Source organism: Neopelma chrysocephalum, unplaced genomic scaffold (assembly GCF_003984885.1).
Source record: "Neopelma chrysocephalum unplaced genomic scaffold, ASM398488v2 Primary Assembly neopelma1_97390, whole genome shotgun sequence".
In the NCBI taxonomy this organism is placed as follows: Eukaryota; Metazoa; Chordata; class Aves; order Passeriformes; family Pipridae; genus Neopelma; species Neopelma chrysocephalum.
This window is the reverse complement of record NW_020926031.1, coordinates 1,555,788-1,569,691: the sequence shown is the minus strand read 5'-3', so window position 1 is coordinate 1,569,691 and position 13,904 is coordinate 1,555,788. Positions and strand designations below refer to the sequence as shown.

The 13,904-nt window shown below is 41.2% G+C and overlaps 1 protein-coding gene across 1 annotated transcript in view; it reads left to right on the top strand.

Moving 5' to 3' along the window:
* The window catches only part of ARMH3 (armadillo-like helical domain containing 3), a 123,023-nt gene that overhangs the window by 18,019 nt on the left and 91,100 nt on the right, over positions 1–13,904 (top strand). Inside the window, exons 11-15 of the mRNA XM_027672261.1 lie at positions 633–693; positions 1,642–1,688; positions 2,279–2,354; positions 4,893–4,986; positions 9,847–9,948. Coding sequence (XP_027528062.1) covers positions 633–693; positions 1,642–1,688; positions 2,279–2,354; positions 4,893–4,986; positions 9,847–9,948 — 380 coding nt within the window. The remainder of the gene's footprint in view (positions 1–632; positions 694–1,641; positions 1,689–2,278; positions 2,355–4,892; positions 4,987–9,846; positions 9,949–13,904) is intronic.

The following is a 13,904-nucleotide window of genomic DNA, read 5'->3' as shown; positions in this document are numbered from 1 at the left end:
CATTGTGGATGATGAGATTCCTGTATGACAGACACAATAAATGGCCATATGAGCTTTTCTAGTACATTTGAATGCCAAGTGTAGCAACGTAGCTTAAATCTGAGGTACCCAACCTATACCTTGACTTTAGTTCCAGTCTCTTCGCTTGCTCCAGGAATGTGGGATCAGGCAAGAGCAGGCCATGAACTATAATGGTCTGCGTGGTTTCTGCTGGCCCTAGGGTGGCCAACTCTGATTTGGTCTGTAGCAAATGATTGAAATGAAACTGTTCTGTGGTTACTGACTCTGTTGCTTCGTGTAGTTTATTACTGTTTTTCCAGTGCAGGACAAAATTTCCTAAGTCAATTGAGTCCTTTCCTTCAGTGTTAGCCCAGGCTGCCCATGTTCTCTGTAACAGCACAAGCATTGTTCAACTCTCATGTCTTTCAGCAACCCCACTTCAACTCTACACAATTTACAAATATTTTAATACCCTTTGCATCTTTTGTGAGTTCTTGAAAAAGGCTTGTGAATGTTGAAGCTTCTTCCATCCTGTATATTTATCAGATAAGACTATCTTACAGTGATTTAGGTAAAATAACCTTAGTTCCATGTATAATCCTGAAACTTCATCCTTATTTCTCTTTGTTCAGGCAATACAAAGATAAGGAAGAGGAGCATCAGACTGGTTTCTTCTCAGCCCTAACTAATATGGTAAGCAAGGAAGCAGTGTTTTTTCTGCTCTTAAAATAGGTGTCTTCATGCAAGTTCAGCAGGAGGGCATTTCTGTAAACTGTGAGTTTGGGATGTGGGTTCTGCAGGCATGGATTGAATGTATTCAAACCAAATACAACTGAAATGGCTGTATTCTGAGGATTGTGTTGTTGTCTGGCTGGGAAAGCTCTTTCAAAGGACAAGATCTCTATTCTGGTGTTGATAATTGAAATTGTTTTCCTGCATCGTTGTCATTCTAGTTGACTTTATTTTAAAAATCACTTTAAAAAAACCCTTTTAATCAGTTTTTTGAACTTCTTAATCACTTTTAAATGCTACTTGTTTTTTAAAAAAAGTTGCTGCTCTGCTGATGTGGCCTAGAGCAGAGTGGCACAGTCTGGGCTGTCACTAGCTTTAGAGGTTTTGTTTCTTTGCTGTCTTGTTTCTCAAGTCTGGGTGTACTGAGTGACCATGGAGTAAGCTTGGATTCCACAGTGGGCACTGTCTGCATTTTTGGAGGGGTACCCTTCAAAGACAATTGTGAATTTCTTCCTTGTGAAGAGCATCCACTGTTACCCTTGTTCAGTTTGGCCTTGCTTTCATCTGACATTTAATTGTATTCTGAGATCTAACTGACAGGAAAATTTCCTTTAAGTAAGGATAGTTCACTGTTAACAGCTGTCTGTCAGGAGTGACTTGGGTGAAACTGCTACCACTCTGGGGCAGGCAGATAGGAAACTATCTCTGTTGTCCTCTTACAGAATGGCAGACTAATCCAGGCTGGGATTCGAGATCCAGTCCTTTTTTTTCCTTTTTTTGTGATTTGACAGGTGAAGAATTGGTCAGTGAAAGGACTGCAAAATCAAATCTGTTTGTATCCATGTATTCTCTCTTGTTGTCTAATAGCTTTCCCGAATTCCTGCTGTGCAATGCTCTCTCTTTCCATAGGTGGGCAGCATGTTCATAGCAGATGCTGATGAGAAGATCTCTGTCCAGTAAGTGCACAAATGTTAGTTACACAATGAGCTGGTCGGTGTGATCCACTCTGTCATGGAGCTGTTCTAATGTCACACAGCAAACAACAGGGGCAGGTTCTCTTGTCACTAAAATGGTACCACACCACTGCAAACTGGATTCTCCCTTCAGTGGGAAGAGTGCAGCAGGAGGAGCCACAGCTGAATTGCTTGTAATGAAGTCTATAAAAAAAATGCAGTGGTTTTTATGGGGCATTTATAACATATAATAGGCATGTTGGAGGTGGCATATGGGAAGTGATAATTGATGTACTCTTTTCCCCACCAAAATATTTTCTAAATCAAGGGGACAGGTGATAAATATGAGGGGTTTTAGTGTCTGCAGGGCCCTCTGCCCTTGAAACAAAGTCTATAGTTGAGCTCTAAAAATAGTTATTTTTATGCAATGCTGAATACTACTAATAATCGGAATACAATACGACTGGATTGCAGAGGCAGAGTTTTCTGTAGTTAAAAAAAATGTTCTTTTTTCAGATAGGCCCTGCTTCTGAACAACTTGGCTTCCGGTATTCTGATCACTAACTGTGCCTTTGTCTGTATCCTTTCCACAGAACGAATGAAGCAATCCTTCTGGCCCTCTATGAAGCTGTTCACTTAAACCGGAATTTCATCACAGTTCTGGCACAGGTGAGTTTCAGTGGAATGTTTCCCCATTTCTTTGTAGTGCATGTGTTTGAAATTAGAGAGTCAGAAAGGGAATCGGTGAAAAGATGTACGCCCCTGCATACTTGTCATAGGATCAGCATGAAAGATCAGACTCAGGCCAGGGCCTGAGAAGCATTTTAGGAAATGCTTCCTTCCTTGACAGAAAATCAGTAGGTCACAGTTCATGTTGGAATTATTTATTTTTCCCACTAAATGGGAAGGGCTGCATGGGGTACCTTCTGTACTCTATTGATACTGCTCTTAGGGGGAAGATGGAGTGAGTGAACTAGTAGGGATAAGGTAACTGCAGCTCTCAGAGCAAATCACACTTTTGTTAAGTTAGTGTTGAGAGAAAGAGACTGATTCAGCTCCGAACTTGGATGAATTGTCCTGTATGGGTGTGCACAGACTGTGTGATATTGTCTGTTTTGCCCAACCCGTTTCGCTTGGGAACCTGTTGCCGGAGCATAGCACTTGTCCTTGTGCTGTTTATGGTGGAGAAACAGCTATGGCAGCCTTCTGAGCAGCAGTGGGCTGCTCCATACCTCTGATCACAAAGCTCTGGATGCTTTCCTAAACACTGTGTGAGTTTGCAAAGGTGGTTGTTGCTGGAAGGCAGAAAATGAGCCTGTCTGATCTGGTGATCGGGTTGTGGCTGGCTGCAAAAGTACCGTGATGTGTTTAGGTAAACCTTCAAGTTTAGGCTTTTAATTTTGGTTTCTAGGTATTGGTATTAATCTGTAGAGAAAAACATCAGCAAAACAGTTAGCACCTTTCCCCAGTTATTTCAGGTCCTCAGAGAGCAGCCATACATCACAGGCTAGACACTTGGCATGATGGAGGAGACCTTTGAGGACTCCTGACAGTAGTGGTGATGGAAGAGGTCTGATAAGCAGATCTGCAGCCTCTGAAGAAAGCTTCTGTTTCATGGATGGTTAATTTGCTGAGGTTCCCTGCCTGTCTTTTCCCAGGTTATTCATTCCTACCACTTGTGAGAGATTTCTGCTCTTTCAGTTCTGTGTAGTACCAGCTCAGGCCTTTCTGTGGTCAAGATATTCCTGAGGGAAGAGAGACCTTTGGCAGGGAAAAGAGTAGGGCAGAAAAAGATCACATAGAGTAAAAGCTCTTAAAAATAAAAGGATAAACTAGTTGGCTGTGAAAGTAATAGCTGAAGCAGCCACTGATCAGTGAGTTTAATTGATGTGGAGGCCTGATGATCTTGGGTGGATTGTCTGTAATCCTTCATTTAAGAGAGGGCAAGGTAGGTCATGTCATGCTGGAAAAACCTCATAAAAGCTGATGAATGCTCTTGCCTAAGTTGGTGCCCATTGCTTGGCACTGCATGAATGGCTCCCTGCTGCTGTGTGACACATGGGAAGAGCAGGGATTCAGTTGTGTGGATGTATGGAGCAATAAGGCTTCCATGTGCTCACCAGCCGTGGGTGCTCGGGTTTGCTGCTGGGTGGCACTCTTGTCTCTCAACTACCAGTTACTGTTCGGAATAAAGAAGGAAAACTCCCAAAATCTGTGGAAGGAAACCTGGCTTATGTAAGACTTACAGTGAAAAATTGTGTTTTAAAGTTTAAGTTAAGACCTATAGTGATGTAGAATTGTCTTTGAGTTGTAGTATGTGTGTCCGTGCTTCCCATAAATTACATGCATTTATAGTTGCTCATAAATGAGATATTCAGAGGCAGCGTGGAGGATATCCACTTGTGAAAAATCCTATGGAACTAATGTCAAATCAGCAGTTCTATATCTTTCTTTTATTTTGAAACTGTGATGATATATTAAAGCAGATGATACATTTATGTAAAACTTGCCCTATGAAATGGACACTTTGCTTGGCAGCCAGACTCAAAAATAGCAGATTGCCTATGCTCTCACCAGTGTGTGCATAGATCTGGAAGCTTGCAAAGAGTAAAGTCAAAGCAGTTGGGCAGGCAACTATTAGCAAAGATGAAATGGGGAGAGTAACTGACTGATAGAAGCTGAGAGGATTGATAATGATAGTGTTATTTATGTTATCCACTCCTGTCCTGCAGTGCCTGGGCTTTATAGTGAGACAGCAAAGTAATATATTGCCATCATCTTTGAATATGAACAGGTGGGGGGGGCAAGGATGAGGAGAATTTGCTTTTAGAAAGAGAAGTGACAGGATCTTGGAGGAAGACTTCAAATGCACATCCTTGGGTTGTTTTGGGGGGAATCAGAAGCTAGAAGCAGTGTAGGCTTCTGCAAACCTTTTCCCATTTTATGTGGGAGTATTTTCTGTCTGCTGGGGAGAGCTACCACTTTCTGATATATTTTCATGTTTTGGGGAATAAAGAAATTGATGTACTGTTTAACTGTTAGATGTCCAAGGTTGGGAAGCATGGCCTGGCATTTTGGAAGAGAGGTTGAAGTTTGTTGAGACTTCATTAGTCATGTCTGTGTGAGACTATGGAACAGTACAAGTAGTGATCTCTGTTTCCAATGGCTGGGGAAGCTATTGACCTGTGCATGTGTGTTTCCTGTTAGAGCCATCCTGAAATGGGCCTGATGACAACACCAACAAGCCCAATTCCAATGACACCCGTCACTCCACTTGGAACCACCCCACCTTCTTCAGATGGTAAGAAATGTAATGATCTCCTGGGGAAAAATTATTGAAACCTGTAAAATAACTAGCAAAGTATTTTCTCAAGATGGCAACTAATGAGACCTGTCTGGAGCAGATGTAACCTGATGGTCTCTTCCTGAAGCGACTTGCCTTAACTGAACATGGGCAAGATTCTTTGACTCAAATTTATTTCTGTTTCATTGTATATTGCTCAATGAAATTATGCTGATATTCCTTCTGAAAACAGTACTCTCCCAATATCTGCATGAAGATACAGCCAGCCCATTAGTTATTCTATGTGGGCTTTTACTTATGAATATTTCTAGTGTCAGGTCCTTTGCTTGGGATTATTTGTCATTGGAACAGATTTACAGAGAATTGCAGTGGATTCCTGCTTATCATTAATGCACTTATCCTCAGCATTGAATTAATTGGGATTTGAATTCTGTTTGGGTGTGGAAGTATTCCTCCCTCTTACTGCCTTTTCTCTGATAGGCTTTGTAAAAGACTGCTTACCCCAAGATCTTTCTTTGAAATGAGGTGCTACAAGTCCACATAAATATGTATTGCAGTCTCCTAAAATAAAACCCTTGCAATTTAAGGTACGGATAGATAGAGCGTAGTTTAAGAGAAGAAATTAAATGGCTGTTGTCATGTACTCTAGAGCTGAAGAAAGTGTTTAATGAAGGAACAGAGTCAATTTGAATAGAGCACAGTTTGGAAATATTTCTGGGGAAAAGCAGCCTGGGTTACTCAGTTACATCAGCTATTCAGGTCATTTGATACCCTAGTTAAGGATGATCCTCCTCTGGATGAATTCTGTCTGGTTACCATGGATAACAAAAGCTTCAGATAAAAAGTCCCCTATGTCTCAAGTCTCTGTGTGCATGTAACATGAAATGTGGAGGGACGGGCATTTTGTGGGCTTGTGTTCAACATGTTCATTGCAAATGTATCTGCCCACACACCATATTACACAACTGACAGAATTTGTGCTTACCTACATCTACAGCTTGCTTGCACTCTTTTTTTTTTCTTTTTTTCATTTACCAAAATCAAAACAAAAACTCAATCCTGCTTTAAGCAGAGGCAGTGATCTTGTAAAGTTCAAGGCTTCTTGTGGCTTACAAGGCTACTAAATTTAAGAAGAGGATCTGATCTTCATGTGCAGCAACTACATCAGGAAGCATTCTGTATTTCTATTTACTGTCACCTTGCTGATCCCTGCTCTCAGTGATAATTTTTTTTTGTGACCCTCGGCTTAGTTTAGTTTGGCTATGCTTCAGTATTGCTGTCATTTTAAAAATATGTCAGAATTTTCCTCATTTTCTAAGGTCTTGCAACTCAGATGTAAAATTTGCCCATGGCTGAAAGTTAGCAAGAGGCTTTTTGCTTTGGAATGAAAAGATTGCTTTCTTTTTCCTGCATTAAAAAAATGTGTAGTTGAACTGTTTTCAAGTTACAATAACATGTAGAATCCCTCTATGGGTTTCAGGCACTTTTCTTTTATGCTGACTGGGATTAAAAATGGGTTCGTATTCTGGTTTGAAATTTCTCTGGCTGTTAGCCTATAGTGTGAATTAAGACCTTGTAAAGTTTCAAAATGTGTGTTTAAAAAAACCCACCAAGGTCTGTAGCATGAACCAGGATAAGCAGGGATGTGTTCTTCAGAGTGATTTCTTCTTTTTTTTTTTTTTCCAAAAAATGAGACTTTTGCTAGAAACTGTTGATCCATAATATGTAAATCAAGTGTGGCTGTCACCATAGTTATCTAAATGTCAGTTTGCTTACTGTTGTTAAATATTCATTCACTATGTTCATTGTAACAGCTCAAGAAGGACCCACTGGGGATATAAATACATTTTTCAGACTTTTAGCTGAATCTTTGAGCTATTCATAATATCGGGAATGAAAAAGCTTCCAGTCTTATTGCACAGACTTTGCCAACAGACCTGGCATGTTTGCAACATGTCAGGAGCCCCAGGGCATCAAGCCTGAGTGGACTAAACCAGCTCACACTTGGGGATGTGCAACCTTTAGAAGCTGAAAGCCCCATTATGATTTTTTTCATGTGGTTCAAACAGTGAAGTTACATTGATCTATTTGACCTGTTGTTTCCAAGGGCTACAATTTTGTATTCAAGGTGATTGTATAATCCTAAGCTCCATGAGAGCCTCTGCTGTGTTCTGGGCCTCTCTGTGCTCAGTTTAAAGAATACTGCATTTTACTGTTGGTTCGTCTCCTTCATCCTTCTGTGCCTGTCCTTGCCCCAGTTCCAGGGGGGTAAATCAGCCTCGCTTGCCTCATTACAGGGTTATGAGATACAAGCCTTGAATTGTGAAAGGCATTGCATGTTAAAGCTGACTTTTCTCTGAACCAAAACGCAGTTGTGTACAGGATCAAAGTACTTCCCTTCAGAGCTCCCAACCTAGACATCCAACAATCAGTTATGAGTAATTCCTCACTTCTTGCAAGCTCCAATCTCATAATAAATACCTTTTTCTTGCCTCAAGAGTGAGAAAAGCCTTAGGTATTCCTGAAGGTAGATGGAAAAGAGATAATATAGTTCTTAAGATGTGTCCTAGTGGTCTGCAGATCTGTTTCCAGTGCAAAAGGAGCCCTATCTCAGGCTATCTCTATGGCTTGAGAAGAGAGAGAGCCTTCTGACAATTGTAATTCAAGCCACCTGTGACCTCCTGCGTGTGAAAACCTGTGAGTTTGAGCTCCTAAGCAGCCAGAACAGCCATGTTATTGTCATGTACGTAGAGCTGGAAAAGATCCCCTAGACTATTAGTGCCCTGTGCTCGCAGGCATATCCATCCCTTAAATTTATTGAACTCTGACTTAATTTGTTTCCCAGTAATTTCTGTTGGGGGCAGTTTCAGCATCTTATTCCTTGGTTAGAAATCTTCAACTTTGCAACCTGCATTTCTTGTCAGTTCATACCTATTTCTCTTGCTGTTAACCTGCCTTTGAAACACAGCTCTTTTTCATGCATTGGGTACTCACCTATGTATTTTGCTGTCTCACAAGAAGGGTACTCTTTTCCTATGTTCCACCTACTAACCTTTCTCTAATATTCTTCAAGATTAAGCTCATCCTCTTTGAACGTGGGTTCTGCATAGTTATGGACAATGTTCGGGGCAAGGTCTCATCAGCGCCTTGTGCCAGGCATTACAGTGTTCCTGTCTCTGCTGGAAGTGCATTTCTGGATATGTTGTAGAACCACTTGTGAGCCCTTTGTGTTGGTAGCGTGTCATCTCATGATCTGATAGTGTATCATGGTAGTTTGTTGGCAGCTGATGAGCTCTCGGTTTGCCATGGAAATAAATCCCTGAATTCCCGACCCTATGGCTTACATTGTTGAATTTCATCTTGTATTTATTATCTGTTCTTGTTTTTATTCTTTGTGCGCAGTCTGATACTCCTCTGTGTTTACATTTCGTGCAATTAGCAGATTTCACAGAATATTCAGAGTTGGAAGGGACCCACAAGGATCATCGAGTGAATGGCCCATATGGGGACTGAGCTTCACAACCTTGATGCTTTTAGCACCATGCTCTAGATTCATTAGCAAGCAACTGTTTCGTGTGCCCAGGTCACTCACAAAAACGAGAACTATTATCTAAAGTGACACCTAAGGAATTCAAGCAGTAGTTTCTTCTCAGACTAATAATTTCTCCAATTGCTTCTCCTTTACCAGCTCTTTGATGTACATTAAATTTAAGTATTGCTTCCCACTTATCTGCTTCACTCTTAATTTTTCATACAGCACTGTATTAAGTACTTTACTGAAGTCTTCCTAGACTACCTCCATCAGTTTGGGGTTTCTTTTGTCTGAGCTAATTTACCTTAAATGGTATCAGACTTGCAGGATCTGCAGGTAAATGCATGCTGCATTTTTACCACTTACCTTTTTGCTCCTCCCTTTCAATATTTCTCATAAAGCTTTCTGACTGGGAAGGCTAAGAACGGCCCTTTAGGACAGCTCGGGCACATTCATCAGTAAAAATGTGGCTCAGTCACGATAGGGGTTCGACAGCTCGTAAACTGTGTGCTTCAGATGGTGCAAGGGGAGTGAGCAGGAGGCACACTGTGCAATTAGCTGAGGAATTGAGATGGCTTCTTGTGAAGTCTAAGGCAGATGATGTCCACTGTTAAGATGTCAAAAGTACAGCTGGTGTCCCAGAGAAATGCCAGTGAACTGCTGCAGGTATGGAAAGTACATTTCTGCTCCCTGCTGGGTTGTGATGTATCTAACACAAGCTGTGACTGCTTTTGCTTCTTGATTTTTATAAAGCTGATCTTTCTGCATCCCTTTTCTACGGCTTTGATCAGTAATTGTTACATTATATCTTGTGTGTTGCTTCTGCAAGACAGACTCTTGTTGGGAGGGAAGAATGGAATTGGCGTGGATCTTTTGGAACTGAAATTCTAAAATGGCTGAAACAGAATGGCCTTTGCTGGGCACATCTCTTTCCAGATTGAGAATGGTGTGAATGTTATCTGTGTTGATCATAAGAATTAATTTGATATCAGTGCAAATATCTTGAGCTCCCTAGGCTGGGAATGTCGATGAGTGCTGAAACAGCAGGCTGAGCACCCTGGGGGGAGGAGCAGGGGCAGGACAGAGAAGGATCTCACTTTACCAGGTATCGCAGCCTGTGCTTAGAGCAGGAAAATGGTCTCTGAGGGAGTGGTACCAGTCTTCACAACAAAATCTTTCCTGAGTGGTCATGAGGGAGGAGGAGGTCAGATGGCCCTGCAAGTAAGCTGAGCCTACCCCAGGTCTGTGAGTCTGTGTTTTGGTTGTCTGTGTAGTTATTTCTTGTATTTGTATAGGATAAATGTGTCTTATCTGCTTTGTTCCAGTTATAAGCTCTGCAGAGCTACCTTTGGATGCTGATGTGCAAACCAGCAACCTGCTGATAACCTTTTTGAAGTACAGCTCGATTGTGATGCAGGACACAAAAGGTAAATGAATTCTGTGGATGCAGCAAACAGTGCTTCTTGAAGTGAGGAGGTCACAAGAACATGTCTAGTGACTCCAGAAATAGAAGTGAACTGGAGTCCCTTTAAAGGAATTCCACCTTTTGGGAAAATTAAGCGATTTCTTATTGCGAGATAAGAGTTATGAGACTAGGAGAGACCTAATGCTGGCAGGAAAGATGTCAAATATGGAAAGAATCTAATAATAGATTATAGTACCTAATAACCAAGCCTGTCCAGATGCAGGAGGTGTGAGCATATGATTCCCAACTGTCAGAGAGGGGAAGTGTCAGAGACCAGAGAACTGTACTTTAAAGAACACTTAGAAACTGACACAGGAGGTAAAGCTCAGCATTAGGAGGAAATATTTCCTTTGTCCTTTAATATTTAATGGTTAAACATGTAGCAATGTAATTGTAAAGAGAACAGCAGTAACTTACACTGCACTGGCAGTAATTTGCTTGAGAAAGTATCTTTCCATGGTGTGCTCTTTGTTTCTCCTGTAGTACTGTGGTGGTTAATTTCAGCTTGCTGGAGTTGAAGTATTGGTTCATCTCCCGCTCAGGGTACCCAAGGGTGCTGTTTTGCCCAGTGGTTCTATGGGCAGGACCATAGTGTGAACATAACAAGTGATCTTTGCACCATGTTTCAGCCTATTACTGACTTTTGCTGTTAAGTTAGATGTAACAACTGAACGAAAATAGGATGACAGCTGCAGAGCTATGATACATCAATTATTGTACTTCATGATTGCTTGGCATTGAATAAGAGAGCAGGCAGGAGAGTTTCCTTGTACCTACTAGCTTACAGTGAAGTTACACTTGGCTGCCTTGTTCTGTAAGCAAGCTAGTTAAGGAAAAAGTGAATAAATTAAATTAGGACTGAAAGGGACTTTATAAAAATGTCTAGTGCACCCCTTTCCTGATTTTGGCTGGGACACAGTTCATTTTCTTCTTAGTATCTGATATAATGCTGTTACTTTGGATTCAGTATGTGAATGATATTGATACCACACTGGTATTTTGGCCTTGGCTAAGAAGTGCTAACCCTAAGTAAAGAAATTTTCAGTTCTCATGCTCTGCCAGTGAGGAAGTGCACAAAAAGCGAGGAGGGAGCATGGCTGGGATAGCTGACCTGAACTGTCCAAGGGGATATTCCACACCATAGAATGTCACGCCTAGTGGATAAACTGGGGGAGTTCCCCAAAAGGGGCCATTTGCTGTTCGGGGATGGGCTGGGTATTGGTCAGCAGGTGGTGAGCAAATGTATCGTGAGTTGTATTGTGCATCACTTGTTTCTCTTGTTTCTCTCTCTGCTGATGATTATTATGGTTATTATTATGACGATGTTTTAATTATTAAATTGTTCTTACCTCAACCCACATGGTTTACCTTTTCTTTCTGATTCTCCTTCACACTGGGGGAAGAGGAGAAGCATTGGAAGTGAGTAAGCAGGTGCATGGTATTTAGTTGCTGTCTGGGTTTAAACCTTGACAACTCCTCAAAACCAAGGCAGAATCAGGTTTACCTGAATATTTTCTCAGAGGTGTTGGTGACAAGTTGGATGAAGGTGGAGCACCATTTTCAGACTGTCCATTCCAATGTTTAACCATCCTTCATGTGCTTCCTAAATTCTTTGCTATGATTTGAATTACTGTCTGTCTTCTCCAAGATAGATATTGAGAATGGATTGTTTCTTTTTTCTTTGTGTCAGCCTTTATGTATTTGAAGTCTGCTTTCATGTTTCCTCTAGCTTTTGTCTTTTGAACTAAGCCACATCAGTCTTTGCTCAGTCATTTCTAATAGATTGTACACATGAGGAGGGCTTACCAGCTCTCTAATCATTCTCATTTGCTTTTCTCAGGGTCTGTCTTTCTGATCCAGATCTCTGATGGAACAATTTTGTGTTTTTCAATTTAACTTGTGCACTTATTAGTCACCGTAACATGAAAAGTCTGCACAGGGATTTGGGAACTGCCAAACTGGATTAGTTTCAGATGGAGTGAAATCTGATAGAGGGGATTCCTTACTAAACAAGCCAGTAAGAGATGAGTTTATGTTATGAGACAGGAGTTGATGTTTCTCTCTTTACTCTGGTTCTAACTTGTGTAATTTGAAATTGGTCTGGCTGATAGACCTAATCTCCCTCCCACCAAGGTGGTGTGTGGCAATGAGCTCCACTGATCGATCGTTTAGTGTGCCCTCCAAACCTGAACTTATTAATTCTAGTGGGTATATTCCTGTCCTTATATTTTGATTCTAGATGGAGCCCTGCCTAGTTTTTTCTTGTATAAGATCAAGCATGGAACAGGCTGCCCAGGGAAGTGCTCGAGTCACAATCCCTGAAGGTATTTAAAGGACATGTAGGCACTTAGAGAAGTGGTTTACTGGTAAATTGGCAGTGCTGGGTTGACAATTGGACTCCATGATCTAAAAGGTCTTCTCTAACCCAAGCAATTCTATGATTCAATGTGACACCAATATAGCAAGAAGGATGAATAATTCCAATTTACTTCAAGTGTCTTGAGGCAGGTGGGAACACTCAGAGGGGAGACTGGTTTGTTCCACATCCAGGACTAGACGGTTGTTTCGGTCCTGTCCTGGAGAGCATAATTTAATGGATTGTTTTTCCTAGATCCTCTTGTTTTCCTCTCTTGTGTCAGTCAGAGGCAGCTGCCTTGGGAGAAACAAAACCTCTGTGTCATTTTTTCCCATCGGTGAAGCAGGGTTTATAGTGATACACCTCCCCTTAGAAAGTGGCTTGCTTTGTTCCTTTAGTGAAGGATGCTGTGAAATACAAAGTGTCTGTGCAAGTAACTGCTTGCATAGTTGCCCCATTGCTGCTGAAAATGGCGTGATGTTCACAGAGCGTCGGCGGAAGACAGAGCGCTTGGTGTGAAACGAGCCTTTACAGCATGATCCCCAGAGAGAGAAGTGGTAGCAGAACCTACAGAAATATACAGGGAGGCCTTACAGTATGAATATAATAGGACTCTTGTGTATCAGTGTTATTTGAGGCCATTTCTCCTGCTTTGCTGGAGTACAAGACTTTATAACATTTTAGCTGAGGTAAGAAAATAGGAGAGACATTTAACTTTCCCATTCCAAAATTCCTCTTCATCTTACTTAGTGCAGCAAGATGAAATCAGCATACTTCAGGGCATATCTTGTTGTAAATATCTGTCCCTCAGCAGCATAGTAAAGAAAACAAGAGGCATCAAACTAGACAGAGCAGGTAGCTAAGTCCATTCTATCTATTTTTATAGATTACCATATACACACCAGCTAACAAAGTGTTTGTAAAAGTTATCTGCAAAGATGCAAGGAGTTTGGCCGTCTCCTGGTTTATATGAAAGTGGGTCTCATATTTCCATCTTCTCCAAGTTTAGGGCAGATGCCTGGGATGTTTAGTAGTCTTATGCTTTAGAAAAGCTATTGGAGGTCTCAGGAATGTGCAATTTTAAACTTCCTTAGGATGTAGTTCTAGGTATGTTGTTGTTGTTGGGTTTTTTTGTTTGTTTGTGTGGGTTTAGGGGTGTGTAGTGTGAGTGGTTTAGTTTTTAGAACAAAGATTTTTAAATGAGCTTGATTGGACAGTGCTTTCAGCAACCTGGTCTTACTGGCCCTGTTTTGAGAAAAGATTGAACCAGAGGCTTGTTCCATCCTGTGGTCCTCTATGACTGTATGTATCTTGAGGGTTTTTTATATTCAAGGTTAAAATCGAGAAAGAAGAGTTTTAAATAAGCCAAGTAAAAATTGCATTCTTCTGCCTTAGTCCCTCTCTATTAGTGAGTCTTTCAGCCCTCCAGTTGTCATTCAGGGCCAAAGCTGCTTGAAAGTGTAAGATGAATAAGAGGTTGTGGAACATGATCAGTGTGAAACTCTTCTGGCTTAAAATGCTAAGTCTTTGCAGACTTCTTTCATAGTTTTGCACAGAGCAAA